The sequence below is a fragment of the Microtus ochrogaster genome, linkage group LG2, assembly GCF_000317375.1.
Source record: "Microtus ochrogaster isolate Prairie Vole_2 linkage group LG2, MicOch1.0, whole genome shotgun sequence".
NCBI classification, from domain to species: domain Eukaryota; kingdom Metazoa; phylum Chordata; class Mammalia; order Rodentia; family Cricetidae; genus Microtus; species Microtus ochrogaster.
The window spans coordinates 47,554,480-47,578,036 of record NC_022028.1 but is presented as its reverse complement, the minus strand read 5'-3'; the positions used below and the strand labels follow the sequence as shown (position 1 = coordinate 47,578,036).

General features: G+C 50.7%; 1 protein-coding gene across 1 annotated transcript; it reads right to left on the bottom strand.

Annotated features, from left to right (window-relative positions):
• Positions 1-4,020: 4,020 nt before the first annotated feature.
• On the bottom strand, positions 4,021-21,626 carry Pttg1ip (PTTG1 interacting protein). The gene is made up of 6 exons (XM_005360247.2): positions 21,408-21,626; positions 16,765-16,817; positions 13,404-13,512; positions 9,777-9,951; positions 8,806-8,852; positions 4,021-5,679 (listed from the first exon to the last, which is right to left on the bottom strand). The coding sequence occupies exons 1-6, from the start codon at positions 21,523-21,525 to the stop codon at positions 5,642-5,644; spliced, it is 540 nt and encodes a 179-aa protein (XP_005360304.1). The 5' UTR covers positions 21,526-21,626; the 3' UTR covers positions 4,021-5,641.
• Positions 21,627-23,557: the final 1,931 nt, after the last annotated feature.

The window sequence follows — 23,557 nt, the reverse complement described above, 5'->3', positions numbered from 1 at the left end:
AGTTTACTGCCAAAAGCCCAAATGGAATTCATGACTGAGAAAATCAGGCAAGACCTGTGTGTTGTTTGGTAGGCTGCACACTATAAAAAAATCTGAAGTCATTACTCTTACCCAGCAGGGCAAGTTTTTGTGATGTGTTTCCTGGCATAAATAGACAGCAAACAATGAAGCCAGGAAAACTTACACTTAATGCTTAACATCTGGTGCACACTGTAAAAAAAAAAAAAAAAAAAGGAGTGGGAGGGGCATAGAGAGAAGCAAGCCACACACAGCCCTTGCCTGGCTCAAGATGTAAACACAGGTATTAGGTGCTAACAGAATGATGGGCATTTAAATACATAAAAATATTTGTTATGAATGTACTTTGCTGTGGCAATATTCAGTTTCAATGAAAAAGTTTGGCAAAGGAAAAAAATTAGGATCGGCTCAAGAAAATTAGAAACGGGGTTGGAGAGATGGCTCAGAGGTTAAAAGCATTGGCTGCTCTTCCAGAGGTCATGAGTTCAACTCCCAGCACCCACATGGTGCCTCACAAAACATCTGTAATGAGATATAGTGCCCTCTTCTGGCATTCAGGCAAACATGTAGACAGAACATTGTATATAATAAATAAAATAAATTTATTTATTTTTTAAGATTTTATTTATTTATAATGTATACAACATTCTGCCTCCATGTATGCCTGAATGCCAGAAGAGGGCGCCAGATCTCATTACAGATGGTTGTGAGCCACCATGTGGTTGCTGGGAATTGAACTCAGGACCTCTGGAAGAGCAGCCTGGGCTCTTAACCACTGAGCCATCTCTCCAGCCCCCTAAAATAAATTTATAAAAAGAAGAAAAGAAAATTAGAAATAGCTTTCAAACTACTATGGATACCACAACAGTACAATCAAACTTAACCCATTTGACTGGTTTATAGAAACGATGTAAAGGCGTTCTGGAAGGTTCTTACATGAACTGCAGCTCCCCAGCCTTCACTTGTGTTCATGGTGTGGTTACTATCCACACTGTTTACAGACAGGGAGAAGATGGTGCAAACGCTGGGTGGTCCTACTCAGACCGCACTACATGAGAGAGCACTGCCCTCCTTCCAAGAGGAAGAACTAATGATTTGCAGAGCCAGGGCTGTCAACCCCATCACAGAGTTGGGATCAGCTGGGTGGTCAGCCAGCTGAAACCCAGACACAAGCCAGACACGAGCATCACTTATGGCAGACAAAAAAGAAAAAAGAAATAAGAGAGAGGGGGAGGGAGGGAGGAGGAAGGAAGGAAGGGAGGGAGGGAGGGAGGGAGGGAGGAAGGAAGGAAGGAAGGAAGGAAGGAAGGAAGGAAGGAAGGAAGGAAGGAAGGAAGGTGGCTTGAGATTAAGCACACAGAGCCCTGGGAGCTGAGCATGCCCTGCAGACCATAGCTGGTAGACTTGACAAAGTGAAGGGTCTAGTCCTAATGCATCATGGCTCTCTGACAAAGGGACCTCCAGCGGAACTATAATGTAGTGTGGTACCCAAAACCCAAACCCACGAGCACAGCCCAATATACTACTCTTGTGACCTTAGACACACTTAAAAACTCAGATCAAATTCAGCAGAGTCATGACATGTAGAGACCACATCCAGGCTGCCTCCACCCAGACTGGGAGGGCTATTGGTTCTGCCCAGTACTCCAACTCAAAAGTCCAGTTTCATCTAGAAAGAATGCCCACTGGATCTGTGATGCTCTTTGAGGAAGCCAGTTCTGTTCAGATCGCCTGGTTTGTAGATGGAATGCTGCAGATCTAGAGCCTGCCTTTATCATCTGTGCTCTCGTTTATGCCCTAGCATCTTTGTGGCTATTATGGAAAACTTTTGGAAGTGTTGACTTAGCACACAGCTCTGGCTTCTACCAGCCCTAAAGGCTAAGAATGTCACTGAGAGTTTCTGAGAGACTGTCTATTCACACAATCGCTTCCAAGGAGGAGCGTGTCCTTCAGGGCAAACTCAACCCATGTTCCTGAGCCATGGTCATATACATATCTGGTTCAGAACAAACTATCTCTTATTCTTGGAGCAAGCACTGTTTCACACTGGCAAATGTGCGGCCATGGCTACTTCTTACCCAGTCAGACCAACCTTGACAAGCCCCTTCCCTTGCTGTTGTTTGCTTAAGTCACGTTTCCTGGGGCAGATGGTAAGTTTTTGCAGTAGTTCAAAGGAAGCAGACGCTGGGACAAGGCCTCAGAGGTAGTCTTTGGGGTGGAGGGCCTCTCAGGGTTACAATGTATGGAGCGGGGAGGGGAGGCCGAGAATGAAGAGATGCCAAGAATGGCTGAGAATCTGGCTAGCATGCTCAGAGACCCAGTGGCTTCTCCTGATGAATCCAGGACAGAGCAATGAGTGGGTCACACTGGCCTGGCTGCTCATTCTGGTCACGGGTCCTACCCAGAGTGCACTGTTGACCAGTGCTGGGCAGCCCATTGTTTATTCTCTCCTCTGGCTGCATGGCTTCCGTACCTCTCCACTTTCACCATGTTCCCTCTGGCTGTGGATGGCACTGGTGTCTGTGGGAGACCTTTCCCGGAACACTGAGGTGGAGCAGGAGCCATAGCAGCCCTGGATCAACCCTGTCTGAACCCCAGCTGTGAGCCTACCCTGCCTCCTTCCTTTCGCTTGAGCCCCAAAGGCGGGACCAGGACTCAGAGCTTAAGCTGACTCTTACGAAGTGCAAGGCTGCTTGTTCTTTGAGTACCACTCGAGGGACTGAGGGGTGGTTACATGTGACAGACAGGTCAGGTCCTGACACATAGTCGCTGACAGCATCGTGACACTGATGTACCTGCCCCCACCCCAGCATGCTCCTGTCTGCAAAGGAAATTGCTAGTAAACCTTTCTTCAACCCAACTACATTGTGTTATTTTCCCCACGGGTGAATCTAAACGCCCAAGCTAAGGTTGTCCTTGAACCTAGAACCGTTCCCAGGTAGCTCCCGTGGAACACTTAAAGATTCAACACATCTAATATCTTTGCCAACTGGACCCCCGGAATTCCTATTGGCTTCCCCACACTCCCCCAGAATTTCCTAGCCCGTTACCATTTATGGTGCCAATTACTAAAAACATCATTTGCCCAGAGTAATCTACATGTTACTCTGTTCTGTGGTCCCGGGACAAGCATGGGTGAGTGGGCTCCCGCCTGTTCAGCAAGATGACCTGTCCTCTGGACAAGGCTGGGTGAGTGGGCTCCCGCCTGCTCGGTGATGGACAAGGCTGGGTAAGTGGGCCCCCACCTGCTCAGTGATGTGACTTGTCCTCACTGTGTCACGCAGCCTGGGCAGCATGCTGTCTGCAGGTCGACACTTTGGAGTTTCCATGGGTGTACATATCCCAGGGCTTGTGTTTCCCGGGGAACAGGTCAGTCCAGGCACACACCTCAAGAGGGCAGACTTACTGCAGCATGAACCCTGAGCAGAGAGACTGCTGTCAGCCTCCTTTCTGCTGCAGCTTTCAGGAGAATCACTACTTCTGGTTCCTGGACTTTCAGGCCGGTGTCCCTTACTCCAGTGTTAACTTGAAAGCATGGGAGCCTGTTGAGCCCTGTGTGTCTCTTTCTCCTCTACAACAACACAGGTTCAAGCAGTCAGTGTGAACTCTGGGACTGAGGACCCAGGGAGCCAGCAGCCTGACACAGGCAGACTCAGTGACACCCACGCCTCTTATCTATGCTACACCAGCAGCCTCTCTACTTCAGACACCAGGGCTGAAGGAGCCAGGCGCTACCCACCAGGGGAGGGTGCCCAGTGCCAGCCATGCAGAGGACCTTCTGACATCTTTGTACCAAGACAACAGCACAACCCTGAATATGGCAGGGTGGGTGACAAGGAGGACCTTTCTACAATGAGGGCAGGAGTATTGACCACTCCAGGACTGGCCTACTCAGCCCCTATGGGGCATGGTACCCAGGTCACAGGGAAAGTCCAGTTTAACTCAACCGGAAAGCTCACACCCCAACTCACCCTTGAGACAAAGCACAGAGAAAGAAATCAGTCTTATTCAACCATTTTATTGGAAAGTGGTTAAAAAGTAAGGCACTGGGTATGGTGGTCTCAGGTGTAGGTGGCTGCTCTTCGTGCTGCTCAGAGGCAGGCACAGGGCAGTCCTGAGAGCACCTGCTATATCTCTACACTGGAGAATTAAATACTCTGCATTTAGCAGCTGGTGACTATCATCAGCTCAGCAACCTAACAGGCATGACTTATACATGCTACATACTATACAACACTCATCAAGGCCTGCGAGGAGGGCTCCTTTACCAACAGACAGTAGAAAGGCAAATCTCAATGGCTGCTGTAATACTTAAATGTTTGATGACGCCTCAAATTACATCAGAAGCCTGACAAGGCAGAAAGAGAGTGCTAAAGGTCATTCCCTTAGTTTCTGAAAACTGGAGGGGAGAGGTGTCAATCCCTGGGCAGAGTGACAGAGTTGAAAAGGTTACTGAGCTGCTGGGTGAGGTGTCTAGGAAGGAAGGAGCCTGCAGTAAGGTCACCTCATCTGCTGGTGGCTGCTTTCCTAGGGGGAGTATCTTTCCTTGTTACCCTGCCATCAAGCTTGTGACACAACTGGATTTCAGAGAAATGTGCACTGTGGACAGTATCACAGGGACCCTTGTGTCCCTGACAAGCTTCCAAGGGCCCACGATGATGTGTCAGATACAGTGAGCCGAGACACGGCTGGAAGCAGGATGTGAAGTGAGGTGGGTGTGTATGTCCGCTCAGGCAGTTTTTCTGGTAGGCAGTACGGCTGGGGTCCTACACACTCAGCTTCCGCAATGGGCTGACCGGTGGACAAGCTGTTCAACCTCCATGATACACACAGGGCCAACCGGGCAGCCTGTCAGGTAGAGGGAAGATGTCCAAGATCTGCACAAAAAAAGCCCTTCTGAGGACGTGGTTCCACGCATCACCACAGCGGAGAAGCCTGAGGCAGGCGACTCAGCATGCACAGGAAGATCCAACTGAACTACTCAGATTTCCCATGGGGGAAAAGGCTCTCCATCTAGTAGAGACAGCTGAAAAATGCTATCCAAGAAGAGGCCTGGACTTTTCATGAAAGGTTTTGGAAAGACTGTTTCCTGCGGGACTAAAGACCTTATGTGCTCCTGTGTCACTGGATACAGCTGGGTACCAGACTGCTTGTGGGGACAGTGTCTTCCAAAAGTCACCCAAACTAAAGCAATGACATGTCACAGAAATGGACTTGCAGTCACAACATAGCCTTGGGAAAGCAAGGATGGTGGGTCAATTTCTTGCCCTAACAAAGTAAATATGACTTCATTTGTTGCAATGTGAATCTTACAGCAAGGCCACTAGGCAGCCAGTCAGCAGCTCAGGCCGCCAGCTTTGTAGAGTGTGGGGCCCAAGTACATTTCCTCCCCCATAAAGGGACGTCATCAAGATTAACGTCTCAGGTGATTACATACAAAGATAGAGGGAACAAGAGCAGGACTGTCCTCTCAAGGCCACTCTGGTGCCCGTGCTGAGGCTGGAAGGAAGAGCCAGGTCATATGACCCAGGTCATGGGTGGCTATAGTGGTCAGGTCTCCGCAGGCTATGCTGAGGATGGCACTCCCAGGAAACTCTGGAACCGCAAGTGTGTGCCAGCTGCTCTAGAACTTCTCATATGGGTTTTGCTCTTTAAACAGACCTGAGGGAGAAACAAACAAACGTGACTTACAACCTCACCCACTCCACCACAGACAAAACTCACAAAAGCGATGTATTCCCACGATCCTAGTACTAGGGAAGCTACTGCAGGAGGACTGAAATGAGTTTGAGGCCAGCCTGGGTTACAGAACAAGAAACTAAAAGAGAAAAACAAACCAAAAGGCTGGACTTCCACACCTTTAATACCAGCACTCAGGAGGCAGAGAGAGACCAGTGAATTAGAGGCCAACCTGTTCTACCAGTAGAGTTCCAGGCCAACCAGAGTTCCATAGCAGAACCTGGTCTCAAAAACTCAAACCAAACAAAAAGACAAAAGGAAACAAAACTGCTAACCCCACTCCTGCAAAACAACCTAGCTAAGTTTACCTCAAAATTACTCTCAGTGCTAAGCAGGCTCCCACACTATCCTTGACCATCACTGAAGCTGAGCCGCACGTGACCTTAAAACTGAAGTAAAATCCGTCAGGAACAGAAATCCCAACAGTTCCTGAGAAATAAGCCACAGCTGAGGTCATCAGGGAAGTTCCTGCACGTATTTCTTACCACAGCTTGTGCTTGGAGAACTAAGACTAGAAAAAGAACACACACCATCAAGTTGACAATCAAGACTTAAAGTAGACCTAAGACAAAATATGAACTTAAGCCTCAGTCTGTGTTACGCACCCACTCTCCTCTTTATTTCTACCCTTCTTCTACCACTCTGCAATCTCTCACTCTCTGTCTCATACTGCCCTCGCTGTCCCAGCCCCCACACCGTACGTGTATGACAAGTCCTGGGCCAGTGTAGTAATCTATCTACTAGGGCTTTGTTAGTTGGGTAGAGACACTAATATCTCTATGTTCCAGACTCACCCAGAACCCATGGACACAAAGATGAAGCAAGACCAAAACAGAAGGACAGAAATCAACAGAAAGGAGACAAGGGCTAGCCAGGGTCAAGTGACATCTTCTGATATCAGAGAAGCCCAAATCCAAGTCTAGGCCACAGCACACAGAGCCCGAAACAGGAGCAATGAGGAAGAAGGCCCCACTAGCTACAGCACTTCCTCAGTTCCCAGTGCATAGTGTGACCAGGTCTGGACACCAGCGGCAAAGGAACTGCTACAGCCCCCGGAAGGGGACCAAATACTTGCATATTTAATATCTGAACAACTCAAACCCAGAGAAGCCACACTGTACTGGGGCAAGTGGATTCTGCTATACCATCTCCCCAAATAACAGAAACTCCCTGGTATCATGGCTTAGACATTAAGTCATCTTTTAGTCAATGAAACAGATGTTCAGATGTGAGCTCTGTGATAGGTCATAACTTCCGAGTTAATCAAAAGGTTCATCCATTCATGGATTCTTTTCTTTTTGTTGTTTGAGACAGGGTCTCAGTACATAGCCTTGGCTGGCCAGGAACTTACTGTGTAAACCAGGCTAGTCTCTAAGTCTTTTTTTTTTTTTGTTTGTTTGTTTGTTTTGTTTTTTTGGTTTTTCGAGACAGGGTTTCTCTGTGGCTTTGGAGCCTGTCCTGGAACTAGCTCTGTAGACCAGGCTGGTCTCGAACTCACAGAGATCTGCCTGCCTCTGCCTCCCGAGTGCTGGGATTAAAGGCGTGCGCCACCACCGCCCGGCTTAGTCTCTAAATCTTAAGTGATCTACTTGTTTCTGCGTCGAGTGCTACCATGCCCAGCTCCACTCATAGATTCTTAAACTGACGGCAGTCTCGGGAGACAGGACCTAGCTGGAGGACACAGGTCCTTAAAGGGTTCTCCTTGTCCCAGCTGCTGTCTCCTCAAACCCCGTCATGGCTGTCATATGTGAGCAGCTTTCCTCCGCCATGCTCTGCCCACCAAAGGCCCCCGGCAGTGGACTCTGGCATTTTGTCTCAGCTAACACACACTGTGGTATAGTAACGTTCCAGTGGGTAAGATCCTGAAGCTTCACAAATATGCTATCTCCTTATTTAAACAATGATCCCAAAATTGCATTTCTTAGGAGTTGGTGAGATGGGTTGAGTAGGTAAAATCCTTGCCACCAAGTCTGAAGAGCACAGGGCCCATACAGCAGGAGAGAACCAGTTCCCAGAAGTGATCCCCTGGTCTCCTTATGTGCATGACTGCATGTTTGTACACTTGATACACACACACATGTAAAGGAATGAAATAACTTTAATGCATATTTTTGGGAAAGATTTTCAAATTTTCTCCATTGGATTTCTCCTGTTAAGATAGTGATTCAAGCTGGGTGGTAGTGACACATGCTTTAATCCCAGCACTCAGGAGGCAGAGACTGGCAGATATCTTGGCGTTCGAGGCCAGCCTGGACTACAGAGGGAGTTCCAGGACTGCCAGGGCTACACAGAGAAACCCTACAGTTCAAGGTCAGAAAAGTGGGTTCATAGTTGGTGCCTTCACACAGCCCCATGGCCCCACATCTAAGTGGGTGAGGGGTCAGCTTCTGCAGCACCCAACCTCCGCAGCCATGAAGTCTAGGCGGAAAGCTCTAGTACCATTTCTGAGCTTTAAAAACAGCTGAGAACCAGCTGGGAAGAGCAACCAACCAGGACCAGAGACAGACTAGTGTGTGACACTGGAGACAGGGACTACCCTTTGTGCTGGGTTTCTGACTCACTTTAACTGAACCACACAGGCTTACACTTGGTTCCCGGTCACTCCCAGAGTCTCTCCAAACAAGATGACACAGCCAGAAAGCAGCAAGGGAGGAATGGCATGCCTCAGTCTCAGCCAGTTCTGGTAAAGGAGGGTGGTCTGACCCCATCAGAAGACAAGGAGAAGAGACACGCACAGAGAAAGGGCTGGAGACAGCCCAGGAACTCACAGAGCCAAGGCTAGTTACACAGGCAGACCCCATTTTAAGGCAAATGGACAAACAGCTACGAACACCTGTCCTGAAGTTTTTATTCCCCATGAGTGCCAAAGAAAAACTGTGGCTGAGATTAAAAACCTTCAGAGCCTCCCTGCTTTCGGGAACTCAGTACAATCAGTCTTTGGTGGCACCCTGAGAACTGCACAGCTACTGTCTTCAGTGAAGGAGTTCTCTGGAAAAATGGCAGCTGCCCAGTTCCCAACCAGTCAAGAAAGACAATTCTCATTCTTACCGTATTTCTTCCTGATTTCATCGTGTCTTGACTTCATCTCTGCTCTCCTAAAAAATACAGAAAAACCAAGTAGCATCAAATTATGACAGACAAGTAAGGTCACCCCAAACTCCCAGGCCTTCGCTTCCTCTAGCAGCAGCTGGGGCTCCTGCAGCACTTTCTACAAGCTCCCCCAAAAGAAGGTGGAGATGAATGCGGTCACCAGGCCACACCCACCACTTGACCAGCAAGCAGGGTGACTGCAAAGCCAGTCTTCCGAGGCTGCTCTAATGGCCCTTCTATTCTTTTCCATAAACCAATTCTAACTGGACATGGTGGTAACCACTTGTTATCCCAGCGCCCACAAGACTGAGACAGGAGGATGCATGCAGAGTTTAAGGCCAGGATGGGCTATGAAGTAAGACACTCCCAAAAAAGAAGAAAGCAAAAACTGAATTCAAATGTCTAATACAGTGATCTTTTAAAGTTCTCATAAAGAAAATGCAGATGGGTTACCAGGAAAAAGCAACTGCTTAGAGGTACCCGATTCAGAGCTGAGAGCATGATCATCACTGCCTCCAGGGGCTGCATGAGGCCCCAGCACATATTAGGAGAATTCAGAGCTCTGGGAACTAGTGGGCATAAGCCAGTGTCTATACGAGCAGTCAGATTACTTCATCACTAGAGGCTGGGGCTGGAATGGCAATACTCAAGGCTAGGCATGACCAGTGCAGGGCACGGTAGCGCAGGCTCTACCAGTCTCCCTACCAGTAGAAGAGGAAGGCCAGGCAGCCTGCAGTTGGAGACACAGCCTGCAACCCCACAAGACTCCTACCAGCTTCCCTTTTAACTACAGCCCAGAAAGTATTGGACAACAAACACATGCTACCACTCTAGCAATGGGGAAAGCGCGGGACTCATAACCCTTGCTCCCCATGGCCTTCTTGCTGCAAATTCAGAGGCAAGCTCCCGAGCAACAAGCCCAGTCTCACCTCTCCTCCTGCCGCACTCTCCTCTCCTCCTGCTCTCTCATGGCCCGCTCATCGCTCTTGTCTGGCTTCCGGCTTCTCTTCCGGCTGCGGCAGCAGCAGCAGCAGCACACAGTGATACCCAGGAGCACAGAGCCCCCAAGCACTGACATGGTGATGATCAAGGCCTCGAAGTTCACTGGAAGTCCAGACACAGAGTTGAAACCTCGGCACATGTGCCCTGCCTCCATCCCCGAGGGTACCACTTCTTGTCACAGGAGCAGTCCTAAACACAGGGTCTGGGCACGTGGCTCCTGTCAGCCAATGTCTACAACTTAACACTTCTAGATTAACCACAACAAACTAATGAGACAAGACAGCCCTTTTCCCTCCTTAAGACAGAAAGAAGGAAAGATGTCCCTGTCTGTTCCCAAGACCTCCTGACTCCTCAGAGCCACCTACGGATGGGGAAGTGCCCTGACCACCAACATGTGCACATCCAAGCATCACAAGTGCCCTGGTACTGGAAAATGGCTCATCAGTGTCACTCATTGATGTGACGAGATGGTACAGCCAGCCTTCAGGAACCAATACAAACTAAAAATAAATTTTAAGGTTCTTCTGACTTTCTCTTCAAGATCTTTAAATGGAAACCAGTCAAAGAAATTGGGTTGGGTGTGCTACTGCTCATCTTTAATCCCAGCACTCAAGGCAGAGGCAGGCAGATCACTGAGTTCGAGGCCAGCCTGGTCTACAGAGGGAATTCCAGGACAGCTAGGACTACACAGAGAAACCTTGTCTCAAAAAACCCCAAACAGTCAAGGCTTTTCTGCTAGTCCACTAAAGAAGAGCCGGTTCAGGAGCCTGCACTGCGTTTGCCAACATGTCCCAGTCACCTGGTTCAACTCTGCAACAGGCACTTCACAAGCAAAGTCCCTAGCTGCAGGGCTGCTGACAGCCTGAATGTGTCCGCTGCAGGATCCGCTGGGCCAGGGAGGCACCCATGCAGCTGGGCAGCAGGAAGAGAGAGGCCGAGGGACAGCTCCTGGGCTCCCTCAGTGCAGGGGCTGTGCTCATCTGGCAGGCTCCACTTCAGCTTCTAAGCATGTTAAAATCAGAAATGGGCGCAACAACTGCTCAGGTGCCTTTGACTCTCAACCCTGTGTTTTGTCTGCCCGTGCCCAGCCTCCAAGTGCGGAGGTGCAAAAAGGAGCAACTTGTGTAGTTAGAAAGGAGACTTCGTTAGTGTGAGCAGGTGGTACAGTTTTTGACTATAGAATTCTGTAAAAGTCAACCTAAAAATGAGAACATTAAGACAGCTAGATCTAACAAAATCCAATCTACTCCCACAGCTCTCTGACAAGCAGATGAAACAGAAATCCTGTCCTGATGGGAAAGTCGTCTGTGAGCACCTCTGTTAAGCCCACAGGGAAACTCAGCAGCTTCTACTCATGTGCAAACATGGCCTGGCGGGAATGAGTGACATCTTGCTCAGTGCAAAAGATCAACATGTAAAGACTTCATTTTCTCGCAAATGCACAGAACACTTCAAGTTATTATGATTAAAACCCTGAACAAAGATGACGGCAATTCTCCTACGGGATTCTAAAGTGATTTACAAGAACCGACTGTTCATGGTACAGGCCTACAATCATGACAAGCCACTAGGACCTATGGCGACACCAAGAGGTTAAGTGGCCCAACCTCACATGCTACTCTGCTCAGGGGATTATGGACCCTGTCCCACAACCCCCTTATCACAAGACCAGGCCCAACTGCTCATGTTCGCATGTAGCAGGCGCCAGTCCCTCAGAAGTAAGCAAAGGTGTGCCCACTGGCTCAGAGGCAGACCTGCTTGCTCTCCTGCCAGCACACGGCTGCCTCCCACAGGCGCCAGCCTACGATGCTGGCAGCATGTGGTGATGACACATGCTGGTGAGCTACCGGCAACTTCATCTGTGCTGTGCCGGGAGTGCTACTTAGCCGCCCTCACACCTGGGAGGGACCCGCGCTGCACGAGACCATTATCAGGAACACCCACCACCTGACACAGTCCACACCTTCAGCCATTAGTCAGAGCAAACCATCACAGTTCTCCACACATCACCCCATGAGTCAAGGGTGAAACAGGCAAACGCCCACTATGCGGAAAGGATCTGAAGCAGGCAGAGGTCCCCAGTGCTTGGAGAAATGCGAATACATGAGGTCACATTGCTGTAAGAAGGGCAAAACAGTTCAGGCTGGGAAGTCGCAGTGATGGAGAAAGCAGCATGAAGCAGGACTTTTTTGTGAAGGCCACCTCAGGACCCGGGGAGGGGACCACTTCCAGAAACTCTAGAATTGAACCTCTTGTTCCTCCGAGAACCCACAGACCAGAAGGTACTCTGGAATTCACACACTGATGGGAGATGCCTGCGTGGCAATCGGTGCTCCAGAGCCAACACTCCCAGTCCGGGAAGGAGCACTACCAGGAGGGGGCAGTGGTGGGCAGTGCTGAGACCGCGGAGGCTTTCCTGTGCCAGGACAGACAGGATGACAACAGAGACACCGCACAGACACGGGGTCAGCACTCATTGTTTTCTGGAGTCCTTGGGCTTTACAGCAGCCAAGTTGTTTTGAGTGGAAGTTGACAGGATTCTGATCCTGAAGTCTTTTTTGTTTTGCTTTGTTTCTCTATTTAACAGGCCTAGCTATTTGGGAACTTACCTTGTAGACCAGGCTGGCCTCAAACTCACAAGATCTGCCTGCCTCTGCCTCCCAAGTGCTGGGATTAAGATTAAAGGTGTGCACCTCCACTACCTGGTTTTTCGTTTTGTTTTTCCTGGTTTGTTTGTTTGTTTTAAAGATAACTAAACAAGATGAAAGGGGCAGAGGATCCGAGGTGCAAACACACGAGGAACCATCAATAACTCCCTTATCCCAGTGCTCTGAGAAAAACCCTTCACTACACTGCGAGAGGCCTGCCTGTGCAGCCCCAAACCTAACCACCACCAAAGTTAAACAGTTCACTACAGGAAAATGAGTTCCAGGCAGCAAAATACAGCACAAATGTACTTAAAGGGCAAGCAGAGCCGGGTGATGGTGGCACACGCCTTTAATCCCAGCACTCGGGAGGCAGAGACAGGCGGATCTCTGTGAGTTCGAGACCAGCCTGGTCTACAGAGCTAGTTCCAGGACAGGCTCCAAAGCCACAGAGAAACCCTGTCTCGAAAAACCAAAAAAAAAAAAAAAAAGGGCAAGCAGAAGCACATAGGGCTAATGTCCTTCAAGGAAGAAAATGACCAACACAGACACAAACACACAGACGGCTGTCTGGGCTAACAGGGTCCTTGGTTGGGGATGACTGGCTCGTGGGAAGCCACACAGGCTCCCAGGTGCCACATCACACTCAGGAACATAAGAACAGGCTTTACAAGTGCCCTTTCCCCACCCCCCGCAATGTGGGTTGTGTAGTGCTGTGGCTAATGACTGATTCTATGGGAGCCCTCCAGGTCCCTGGCTGCTTGCTAAACAGCAGACCACCACAGGTCCCCTTGGTTCTTCCCGTGGAGTCACAGGACATAACTTCCTAGTAACTTATGCTGATTAAGCACAAGTCCCAGAATCACCAAAACCCACTGATTTTGCAAGAAGTAAATGAAAACAACTTACCCCAGCATACACCCCAGCGAGCAGAACTCAGTTTACAGAGAGAAGCAGGGGGCAAGATTTTTCTCACTGGGTAGTCCAAGCATGCCTTGTTCTCGTTGCACCACAGACACTGAAAGAGACCAGCGTCGAAAGACCCTTCATACCAGGACAAGTCACCTCCCTGCCTCCAGTGCTACCCATGCCACCGTTTCTAGCATGGATGCATTCTCCAAATAAATACTCCCACTCATCCTTGTTGCCCTTTGGTCACTGTCCAACACAGAGGCTGGCATCCCCGTTCACTGTACAGAGCCCCACAGTCCTGAAAGCTGCCTGCTCTCAGGGCCTTTGAAGCCTGCTTATTTTCTCTAGAGGCCTCTTAAGCCTGAGATGGTTCCCTCCTATCTTCAAGGAGGCTTGCCCTGCCACCAGCCACCCAGATCCCCACTCTCCCGACAACACTGCTGCTTCCTCCCACAGCATGCCTCCTCAGGCTGCACAGTGCATTTCCCACCTCATGTAGGAGGTCAGATAACTGTGGCCTTCACTGAGCACCCAGAGACATGGGCAGGGGAAGCTGAGCATCCAGCAGGTAGGTGCTCCTTCGGGATCTGCTAACAGATGACATGACACAGGGGAGCCACTACCGCAGGAGGTCCTGTGTAGTAATAGGAGCAGTGGGGCTGCGTCCCCAGCACCCCAGCCGCTTGGCTAGCTTATGCCCCGAAATAACAACACACAAATTGTATTCTTTTAAACACTGCTTGGCCCTTTAGCTCTAGCCCTTACTGGCTAATTCTGATATCCCGATCAACCCATCTCTAATAATCTGTGAGCACCGGTCTTACCGGGAAGATTCTAGCCTACGTCCATCCTGGGTTGGAGCTTCATTGCGTGTGTCTCAGAGAGCAGAGCTATACCCACATCCGCCCAGGAGCCGGGAGCATGGCGTCTCTCTCCAGAGAGCAGAGCTGTCGAGTCCGAGCTCACTTCCTCTTCCTCCCAGCATTCTGCTCTGTTTACTCCTCCCACCTATGTTTTAACCTATCAGGGCAAGCAGCTTCTTTATTTAATTAACCAATGACCTTCCTCCATCAGTCCTGGACCTCCATTTTTATGCTGCACTAAGTGTCTACTTCTGAGGATGACACAACCAAGGACGAGAGCAGAGGGAACCCCCAGGGGCTCTTGTCTAAAGCCCTCGGAACGTCAGGGTGGGAACGGAAGTGAGGAGACAGTCCTGCCACACCAGCTCATGTCAGAACTCAGTGTAGGAGCCACCACACCCACCACACAGTGCTAGACAGGGCTGAGGACGGCCGACAAACAGCAGAGCTGACCTAAAAAGGTGTCCTTAGGAAGACCACACACATCACAGGGAAAAGGAATTCTGCTGTCAAGAGCACTGGCCCTGCCAGAGCCAAAAAGACATCTTCCTGATCAGACATCTTCAGAGTAAGCATGTTACTGATGTCAGCAAGATTAAGGACCAGGTCTGAGTCTCAGTTTGGAGTAACATCTACTAACATCAAAGCATGTGCTGGGCTACTGTACAATGCCCACTGTGCATTCAGTGTCCTGGCACTGCGTGGCAAACAGTGGCAGAGGCCCGCAGATCCTGCTACGGAAAACATCTCCCATCCCAGTGGTTCTGTCCTGCATTATTTCTGGTTACTCTTCCACTTTAAAAAGGGCTCAAGTCATAAGGTCTGATCTTCTAAGCTCCAATGAGAACACAGCATTTGCAAGGCATGTTGTTCTACTCTTTTTAACTAAATAAGAGGCCCACCAACAACTTAACAGCATCAAGAAACAGCACAACTTCTCTCTAACCCATTGGTCCTCTGAAGGCCTACAGGGGCCTATCTCTTCCCCCTGTCTCCAGGCAGGCCCTTTGGCCTGGGCTAGCCTTCTCCACTTTACCTTACTGAAGCCTTGTTGTCTGGGTTCAGGCTCTACCCAACTAGAGCAACTCACTGTGCCCTGGGCGGGTCCCTCTCTGGACTCTGTCCTCACCATGCACAACTCAGGGTAATGAGGTTATAAGGCTAGTACAACAATAAGCTATCTTTTATGGCTGAAATAGCCTCCTAAAGGAAAAACCAGAATCTAAAGAGAGTCAAGAACCACTAGCACCTGGAGGAGAAGGTTCAGCAGTACCAATGTCAGTCCTGAAGCGGGAGCAGCTGCGTATTTTTGTCAGCAGATCCTACCGCCCACCACTGGAGTCTCACCAAGTGACAAGACTTGTCTCAGATCTGCACTACTGTCACTTTAAAAAGCTACTGTTGCTCTTTATTTTTTCATAACACTTTTATTGGTTATTTGGGTACTGCTGCTTTTTAAGATGCTCCCACTGTCCTATGGAGGAAGCCAAGAAGAAACACCACTCTGACCTGGGTTGTCCTTAACCCACCGTCAGGGAAGAACACACAACTGCACAGCCCTAGGATGCCATGAAGGCCCCCTGGAGTCCCCAAGGGGAAGCCTCTGTGCGCTGTTTTCTAATCAATTGCTGCTCCACTTCTGTTCCTCCCTGAGAGTTCCCGAGGTGAGCTACACAGCACTGGGCTAAACGTGCCCAAGCCGACTCCTCAGCCTTAGGGAGCAGCACAGAGGAGCCTTCCAGACTGGCCAAAGGGCTGGCCGTCACACTAGGGAAGCTGAGCGTTCTCAAAAGACATCTAGAGATCTCTGTTGTGAAACCATTTCCCCACTGCTGGTCTGCCTATCCCCGAGTGCAGATGAATGTCTGTCCCACGAAACCCTCATGAGTACCTTCTACCCTAGGCCACTTCACAGGGTAGGAGATTAGGGAACTCTGCTCCAGAATAGCAGCTACCTTCTGACTCGAGGGCACACAGGAATTAAAGAGCAAACATGCTGACTCAGTCTTCCCGGGAACACACGGCCTGCAGCTCTCTCACGGACTAAAGAGGACCTTACAGCACTACACACGAAGGAAGAATGCTGGCATTCCAGAGTGTGCATTCAAGCCCTGTGCTTGCTTGTCAAGTGCCTGTCATTGTATAAGTTGTTACCTCAGCCCCCAACAGGCCTTGAAGGTTGGGCAACCCTCTAAAGAAGACCTGGTCAGAGGCAAGAAGTCCCAGTCATCAAATGCCAACATATTGGATGTTGTTGTCCAGCTGTGCCAAGCAGCTCCAAGAAGGGTGTATCCTACCTACACACTGCCTACCCAAGTCATGGATACTGGCTGTGAAGGATGGAGCCTGTGCAGTTCATGAGAAGGCTTCGGATGCCTGAGAGAAGCTGGAATAGGACTTAACCACCACCGTGTACAGAACCTAACAATTCTCAGACAACAGCGTGCTCCCAACACACATGGACTGGAGGGCATGGGTCTGACCACACTACTTACCGAGACATTCCTGAGGCACTCTTCACAGGATTTGTTTGTGTACACAGAACAACCTGCCAGGAGAGACAAAGGCATCAATCACTGAAGGGCAGAGAAGACACTGGTGCTCTGAACCTCTGCCAGGAATGATCAAGACTCTGTTGGTACTGGCCTGCTTCATGGCACCCAACTTACTCCTGTGCAAGCCAGTCCCAGAAGAGCCACTCCACAACTCTCCCTGCAAGGACTCTTCTGGGAAGGAAGATTCAAAACACAAGCAGCCCTGTGTTACAGCTCTCCTCCATAGGTAAGCCATAAACCTGTGCAACCACTGACATGCTGAGACCTTCTGCCACCAGCATGCTCGTGAGCAGCAGGCACGGCCAGAAGGGAACACGCCTAGAGGAAAAGCCAAGCTCACAAACTCACCTCTAGATTTCAGGATCCTGGGGCAGGCTTCCCCAGACCCAAGAAGCCGGGTGATATCAGCCTGCTCTAGGCATGCAGAGGACCCGGGGCACACTGCCAGCACCCACAGCACTGTTTGCAGGAAAGGGCCAAAGTCTATATAGCTATCGGCCCTGGAGCTCAAGCAAATCAAAGGTATAGAAGTAGCATGTCAAACAAGTATCTCTCATGCTCTCCAACTTGGGCCACTACTTCTCCCCATCATCCTTAAGACGAGCACACTTTGGAAGGAGCACTGCATTCAAGTCACTGGCTGCCAGGGAAATGCAAATTAAAACTGCAAGGAAAAGAACACGCAAGAAAGGCTGAACTTAGGGAGATGACCAGGAACACAGCAACAAAAATGCACATCTGGAGTTGCCCCAGCCATTCTTAGAAATGGCCACTCCCACAGCTAGCAAGCGTATTCTTATTCCAGACATCAGAAGACACACCCAAAGGCAGCCCTGTGCAGGCGTGCTCACCGCAACTCTATCCACAGAGACCCGACTGGAAACAGCCAGATGTTCACTCCTAGAAGGATGGACAGATGGACTGGAGTCTACACAGTGGAGCAACTTCAAGCCACAAAGAAAAGTGAAATAAATGAAACTGAGCAACACCATGTAGGTTGAAAGAAGCCTCATTTCAAAGATCCCTTCCCAAAGCCAAGCACTTCTACACAATGGGGACCCTCCCACCGGGGTGAGAACAGGCGCTTCTGGGGCTGTTTGCTAGGATAGTCTGCATCCACGGTAGCCGGGTTACATGAGAAGACTTACCCAGGGATACGGTTAAGCTTTCTAATCTCACAGGAGGAAATTTTCTCCAAGGGAAAAACTGGTGTGGAGCAGACCTGTGAGCCCAGCAACTGGTGTGGAACAGACCTGGGAGCCCAGCCCCAACCACCTGAGGGCTGAGGCCTGGGCTTCCAGAGGGCCTGTCAGTGTGGGTTACACAGAGATCCTGCCTCCAAAAGACAGAAGGAAACCAAGACAACACTTGGGCTCTGGTGGTCTGCCACTGACCTGGAGCTACCCTCAGAAAAGGCTGCACCTAGGCAGGTAATGGCACAGGACTATCAGCAAAACGTGGTGATAAAACTAGTTGTGGGAGCCTGGTGGTGGTGGTGGTGGTGGTGGGGACACAAGCAGCTCTTGGGCTTCCCTTCGGGGCAGACCTGAGGGACAGCCAGGTGCTACTACTCACTTGGTCCTAGCTCTGTCTATCCACAAAGACTAGAAGGGCAAGAAGCAGGGCACAGTGGCACAAGCCTTTATTCTCAGCACTCTGGAGGCAGAGGCAGGGGGATCTCCGTGAGTTCAAGGCCACCCTGGTCTACAGAGCTTCTGGGGCAGCCAGAGTTACACAGTTGAGACTACGTCTTGAAGGAAAAAAGAAAAAAGAAGAAAGGACAGCACCAAACTTGGGTCCTCCATGAACCAGTTTTCTGAAGACAAAGCTGAACCGAGAAGCTTAGAGGAAACGGAGGAGCTCAGAACTGTAAAGCTGGAACAACTTAAGATGACTCTAGGGTCAGAGGTCAAGCAGAAAAGGAAGGACCTCACTGGACAAACCGATAAAGCTGTGGGTGGACTGTGCAGTAAACCAAGTGTCTGAGCTCCACTTTAACACCGCAGCTTCGGCAGCCATGTTCTAGCTGAGCAGAGAATAACCTCGTTCTTAGGTGGAACTGCTTCTGAAGAATATAGGGGCACAAGCCACCTCAGCTACTTACTCCCATGATTTGGTCAAATTAGTAACAAGCTGTAAGATTATAATGTGCAATAAATGTTTAATTGCCAGATATTTTATGATAAGAAAGACACTAGCGAACACAGAGAGGGAGGGTGTGGTCAGCAAACAGGCAGTCACTCTGGAGAGCTGTACCATCCAGGAGCTCACTGTACCACCCCCTCAGCTCTCCCACACACCCCCCACTGAGATCTTTCCCATTCTGGTGACAGCTGAGGGTGTGTTAAACACACCCACTCTCCAGCTCTTTTTCAAAGTCATCCACGAGAAAGGCTGGAGTTGCTTCCTATCAGCTGACACGGCGGCCCAGTAATGCCGAGGTCTGGATCTCCGTGATGGGATATTCTGGTAACTGCGCTTTTGAGAACTGAAAGAGCTGAGCTCCAAGGAACGCATCGTGAGCTCTGGCCACCCTCTCCATTACTAACTAGGAAATCTACATCCCCGCGGGCCAGCCTTCCTCCTCCCCAGAAAGCATGAGCGGCAGGCATCCTGGCTGAAGTCGCAGACTCATGTGGCAAGGAAGGAAACACTGGCAACCTGCTCCCCCCAGCTCACACTTCGGGGCGGGGGGGGGGGTGCACACACAGTATCTCTTACCCATCACGGGACACAGCCAACCACATGCCGGAGATAAGAACAGTATCTTTGCAGCTCCCTCAGTGCTGATCTTGAACATCCAGGCTCTGAGGCATTATGAGTTAAGAGTCCAGTTTAAGTGGCATTTACTCAGTTCTAAAGACTTTGGGGCTCACTCACTTTAATAATTAAATGGGAAGATAATAAATAAGTGACTCATTTCTTCTGAGTTTACCTGAAACCCTGACGTTTTGGGTGAGTCAGTTACGGCACTAGGACAAAAGGGCACACCTATGTGCAGAGAGAGGACGGAAACTAAGGAAGCAAACATTGTGTACCATAAACCTGTGGCACAGAAGGGCTCCTGCTGCCGTCTTCTGTGCCCCCGAGAAGAATAAAGCTGGAAGGACTCAGGGCCCACTCTGGTGACAGGACTCAGAGAGCACCTCTACTGTCATGTCGGGGGAGCAGTCCTGGCCACCTCACTGTTGGAGGAGAAAAGGAGAGGAGGAGGGGCAGGGCACCCCAAAAGGCACGGATGGAGTAGTATGTTCAGTACAGTTCAGGTAGGCAGGTTCCTCAGGGGGAGAAGGAGGGGAGCTGCAGATTCCTCTGCAGACTGAGTTCAGTAAGGACCAAGTGACCTGCACCAGCCACTGCTGTGCCTGAGTGTCCCTGTGGAGGGTGCCAACTGCAGTCCTTTTATAAAGGGGCTGTTTTCCCCAAGACCAAGCTCTGAGAAAATGACTCCTCACACCATTAGGGAGGGTCCAGAAGCACTATCCAAGTGTCCTCAACTTCCTGCATTTCCCTCTAAGGATCCCTTGCAAGTTCGAATGTCCACCCAGTAACGAAACACACAAAAATATTAAAAAGGTGAGTTTTGCCAGGCAAGGTGGGACACACCTTTCATCTCAGCCCTTGGGAGGCATAGGCAGGCAAACACCTGTGAGTTCAAGTTCATCTTGGTCCATATGGGGAGGCCCCGACTCAGACAACAAAAGTGAGTTTGGGGCGCTGTGACATATTCTTTAAATGTATGCGGTACCCTTGTAAAGAGAAACGGTTTTCATTAGGCATCTTCCTATAGAATGTCAAGTCGTAGAAATATCACACCTAGCACATGTTCTGTGGCAAGAGGTGGAGGATGTGAACGCTCTCTTCATGAGAGCGGTCCACCACAACAGCAGACCCCTGAGCCACTGGGAAGGGGTCTTGTGCCAGCACGGGCTCTCCAGCGTTCTGCCTGCTGTGAAGTCCTCACTGGGGAATCTAGCCCCCAGTTCCCCGGAACGCGGCAGTCACAGACCCTGGGCACACCTGAGAGCAGATAAGAAACTTAAACAGAGCTGCCACAACACGCAAAAGGTAACCAGGAGAAAACACACCGTGCCAGGCTACAGTGCAAAGCCACCTTGAGAGAGCCTGAGCTAACACGGTCGAGAAAAATACTCTCCCTCTCTAGCTGGGCCCGATCAGCCCTCGCTGTAAAGGTCAGGAAGCTGACCAAGTCAACCCTCTCATTTTCAGGCCTTGGCACAACCTGCCAGCTGCCCGATTTCCCCCAAAAGAAACAGTGCTGGGCTAGAGAGTCAGGCATTGTGCAAGACTTCAGCTCCTCAAAGCGGCGGGCCCAGCACCTGACACAGGCAGAAACGCAGAAGCCCACCGAGTGGAAGCCCAACCAGCCGGCCTCTGAGCAGGTGCCGACGCCTCGGTTCCGACTGGGCCTGTCTTTCCGTGCCTTAGGGCACGACGTAACTCCAGCGGCAGGGAGGGCGTGAGCGCCGAGGACTCAAAGCCTGCGGGCTGGGCTCCGCCCTGGAGCCGACCCAGCCGCCCTCCTACCCGACCCCCAGGCTCCCTGGACACCCAGGCCTTACTCATTGCCGAAGGCTCCTGCGCGGAGGCTGCGGGCAGAAGCAGCAGCAACAGCAGCAGCAGCGCGGCGCTAAGGAGCATCAGCCAGCGCGGCGTCAGGCCGAGGGCAGCAGACGCCATGGTGCGACGGTGGCGTCCGTGGCCAGCAGCTCCTTGGGAGACTCAACTTGGAGGCTGAGCTAGGCTGTTTCCACGGCTCAGCGCCGAGGCTCCGTAGGCGAACCCGAGGGGCGGGGCCTGCGAGTGCGCAGCCGCGGGCTCCGACTCGCTCCGCCCCCTCGCCCTTACGCCCGCCTCCGGGCGCTGCTGAGGCTGCTTAGTGCGCCTGCGCGCCGACGGAAACAGCCGCGAGGGGGTATAACGGAGAGTCAGACCCGCGCGTGCCCAGTAGACGGCCGGGGCTGTCCTTTGCTTGCTAGAGCGCTTGCGCGGCAAGGGAGCCGTTGGCGCCGGGGACAGTGAGAGACCTAGGGGCTCAGAGCATGACTGCAAAGCGGTGTGGCGTGGGCCGGTGGCCTCAAGTACAGTCAAGCCCCTTTGATTAGGGCCGCTGGCAGCAGCGATTGCGGGTGGCGCCTGTTCTGTAAGCCACCTATACCCTCGACCACCAGACCCATCCTCAGTAGGGCCTCAGGGCCGCGTGGGTGTCCACAGCACAGGTTTTGAGGGTTGGTTCACTTATGTACGTTCAAACGGCATCCAAGCTGTCTCGAACTTGTCATGGAAAGGCGTTTAAATTCCTGAGAGAGGGCTGAGGATGAAGCTGACTTAGATGGTAGGATTGCCTGCCTAGCAATAGATGCACAAGGCCCGTAGTTCCATCCTCAGAACCTCACAAACCCTTCGTGATGGAGCACACCTGTCACCCCAGCACTTGGGAGGTGGAGTCAAGAAAATCAGAAGCTCAAGGTCCTCCTCAGCTGATGAGACCCTGGCTCAAAGGAAACAAAACAAATCACATGTTTTCATAGTGATTGAAGAACATGAACTTGGAGATACAGGAGCTTTGAGTAGCAGGGTAGTTTCTCTGTGTGAACCAGGGACCTAGCATTAGGGCCAACAAAATCAGTGTGGGACAGCGGCTCCCAATTTTCTTGGCTTACTAGAGACCCCGACAATTGTAGGAGTAAGCAAAATAGGATACAAGGATACAAGCTTGTATCTGTTAATTTTTTACTTTTTTTTCTTCAAGATAGGGTTTCTCTATGTGACAGCACTAGCTGTCCTGGAGCTAGCTCTGTAGACCAGGCTGGCCTCTAACTCACAGAGATCATCCACTTGCCTCTGCCTCCCGAATGCTGGAATTAAAGGCGTGCACCACCACTGCCCCACTGTGTCTTGTAGTTTTATGTCAACTTGAATACAAGCTCGAGTCATCTGAGAGAAAGAGAGCCTCAAATGAGAAAATGCCTACGAGTGGGCTGTAGGAGGTCAGCCTGTAGGGCATTTTCTTAGTAATTGATGGAGAGTCCAGCTCATGGGCTGGTAGTCCTGGGTTCTGTAATAAAGGAGGCTAAATGAGCCTCGAGGAACAAGGCAGTAAGCAGCATGAGTTCCTGTCCTGACTGCTTTCCATGATGCACTGTTCTATGAAACTGAGAGGGAAATAAACCCTTTCCTCCCCAAGTTGCTTGTGTTCATGGTGTTTCATCGCAGCAGCAGAACAGTAAGGACAGTTTATTAAGAGATATAAGGAAACAGCAGAGAAGCTCCCGAGAGTAGGGCGGGCTCCCAAGAGATAAAAAAAAACAACAGAACTTGGTGGACAGATGCCCCATCTCCTAAGAAGGAGCAGTCACTTCCAGGTAACCAGCTTGTCCCCTGCAGCAGCCAGGGCTTCTTAAACATCACCTTGAAGGACCAGAACCAAAACAATGAACAACCAGACCACAGTGGGACCAAGATTATTTCATTTTGCAACTCCCTTGCCCTGCTCCACTCCCCCTCCAATAAAGCAAAGCTAATGTCAGTGCCCCAAACATGGACTTGGGGGTCATGAACCCCTTTATGCTGGCACTTTCCTCTTGCCAGCACTGATCTCATCAACTGGAGTAATGGATTAGACGTTCTCATCCGCTGAACCAGCTCTGCAGCCCGTGTCACATACCCTGCGGCCACAGTCTGAAGTGCCTGTGAACAGGTGTTAAGAAGA

Coding starts and splice junctions, on each gene's coding strand:
- Pttg1ip (XM_005360247.2), bottom strand. CDS start 21,525: ATGGCGTCTGCTGCCCTCGGCCTGACGCCGCGCTGGCTGATGCTCCTT. Junction 9,952..13,403: donor TCGCTGGGGTGTATGCTGGG/GTAAGTTGTTTT, acceptor CTGGACTTCCAG/TGAACTTCGAGGCCTTGATC. Junction 5,680..8,805: donor TGAAATCAGGAAGAAATACG/GTAAGAATGAGA, acceptor TTTCTCCCTCAG/GTCTGTTTAAAGAGCAAAAC.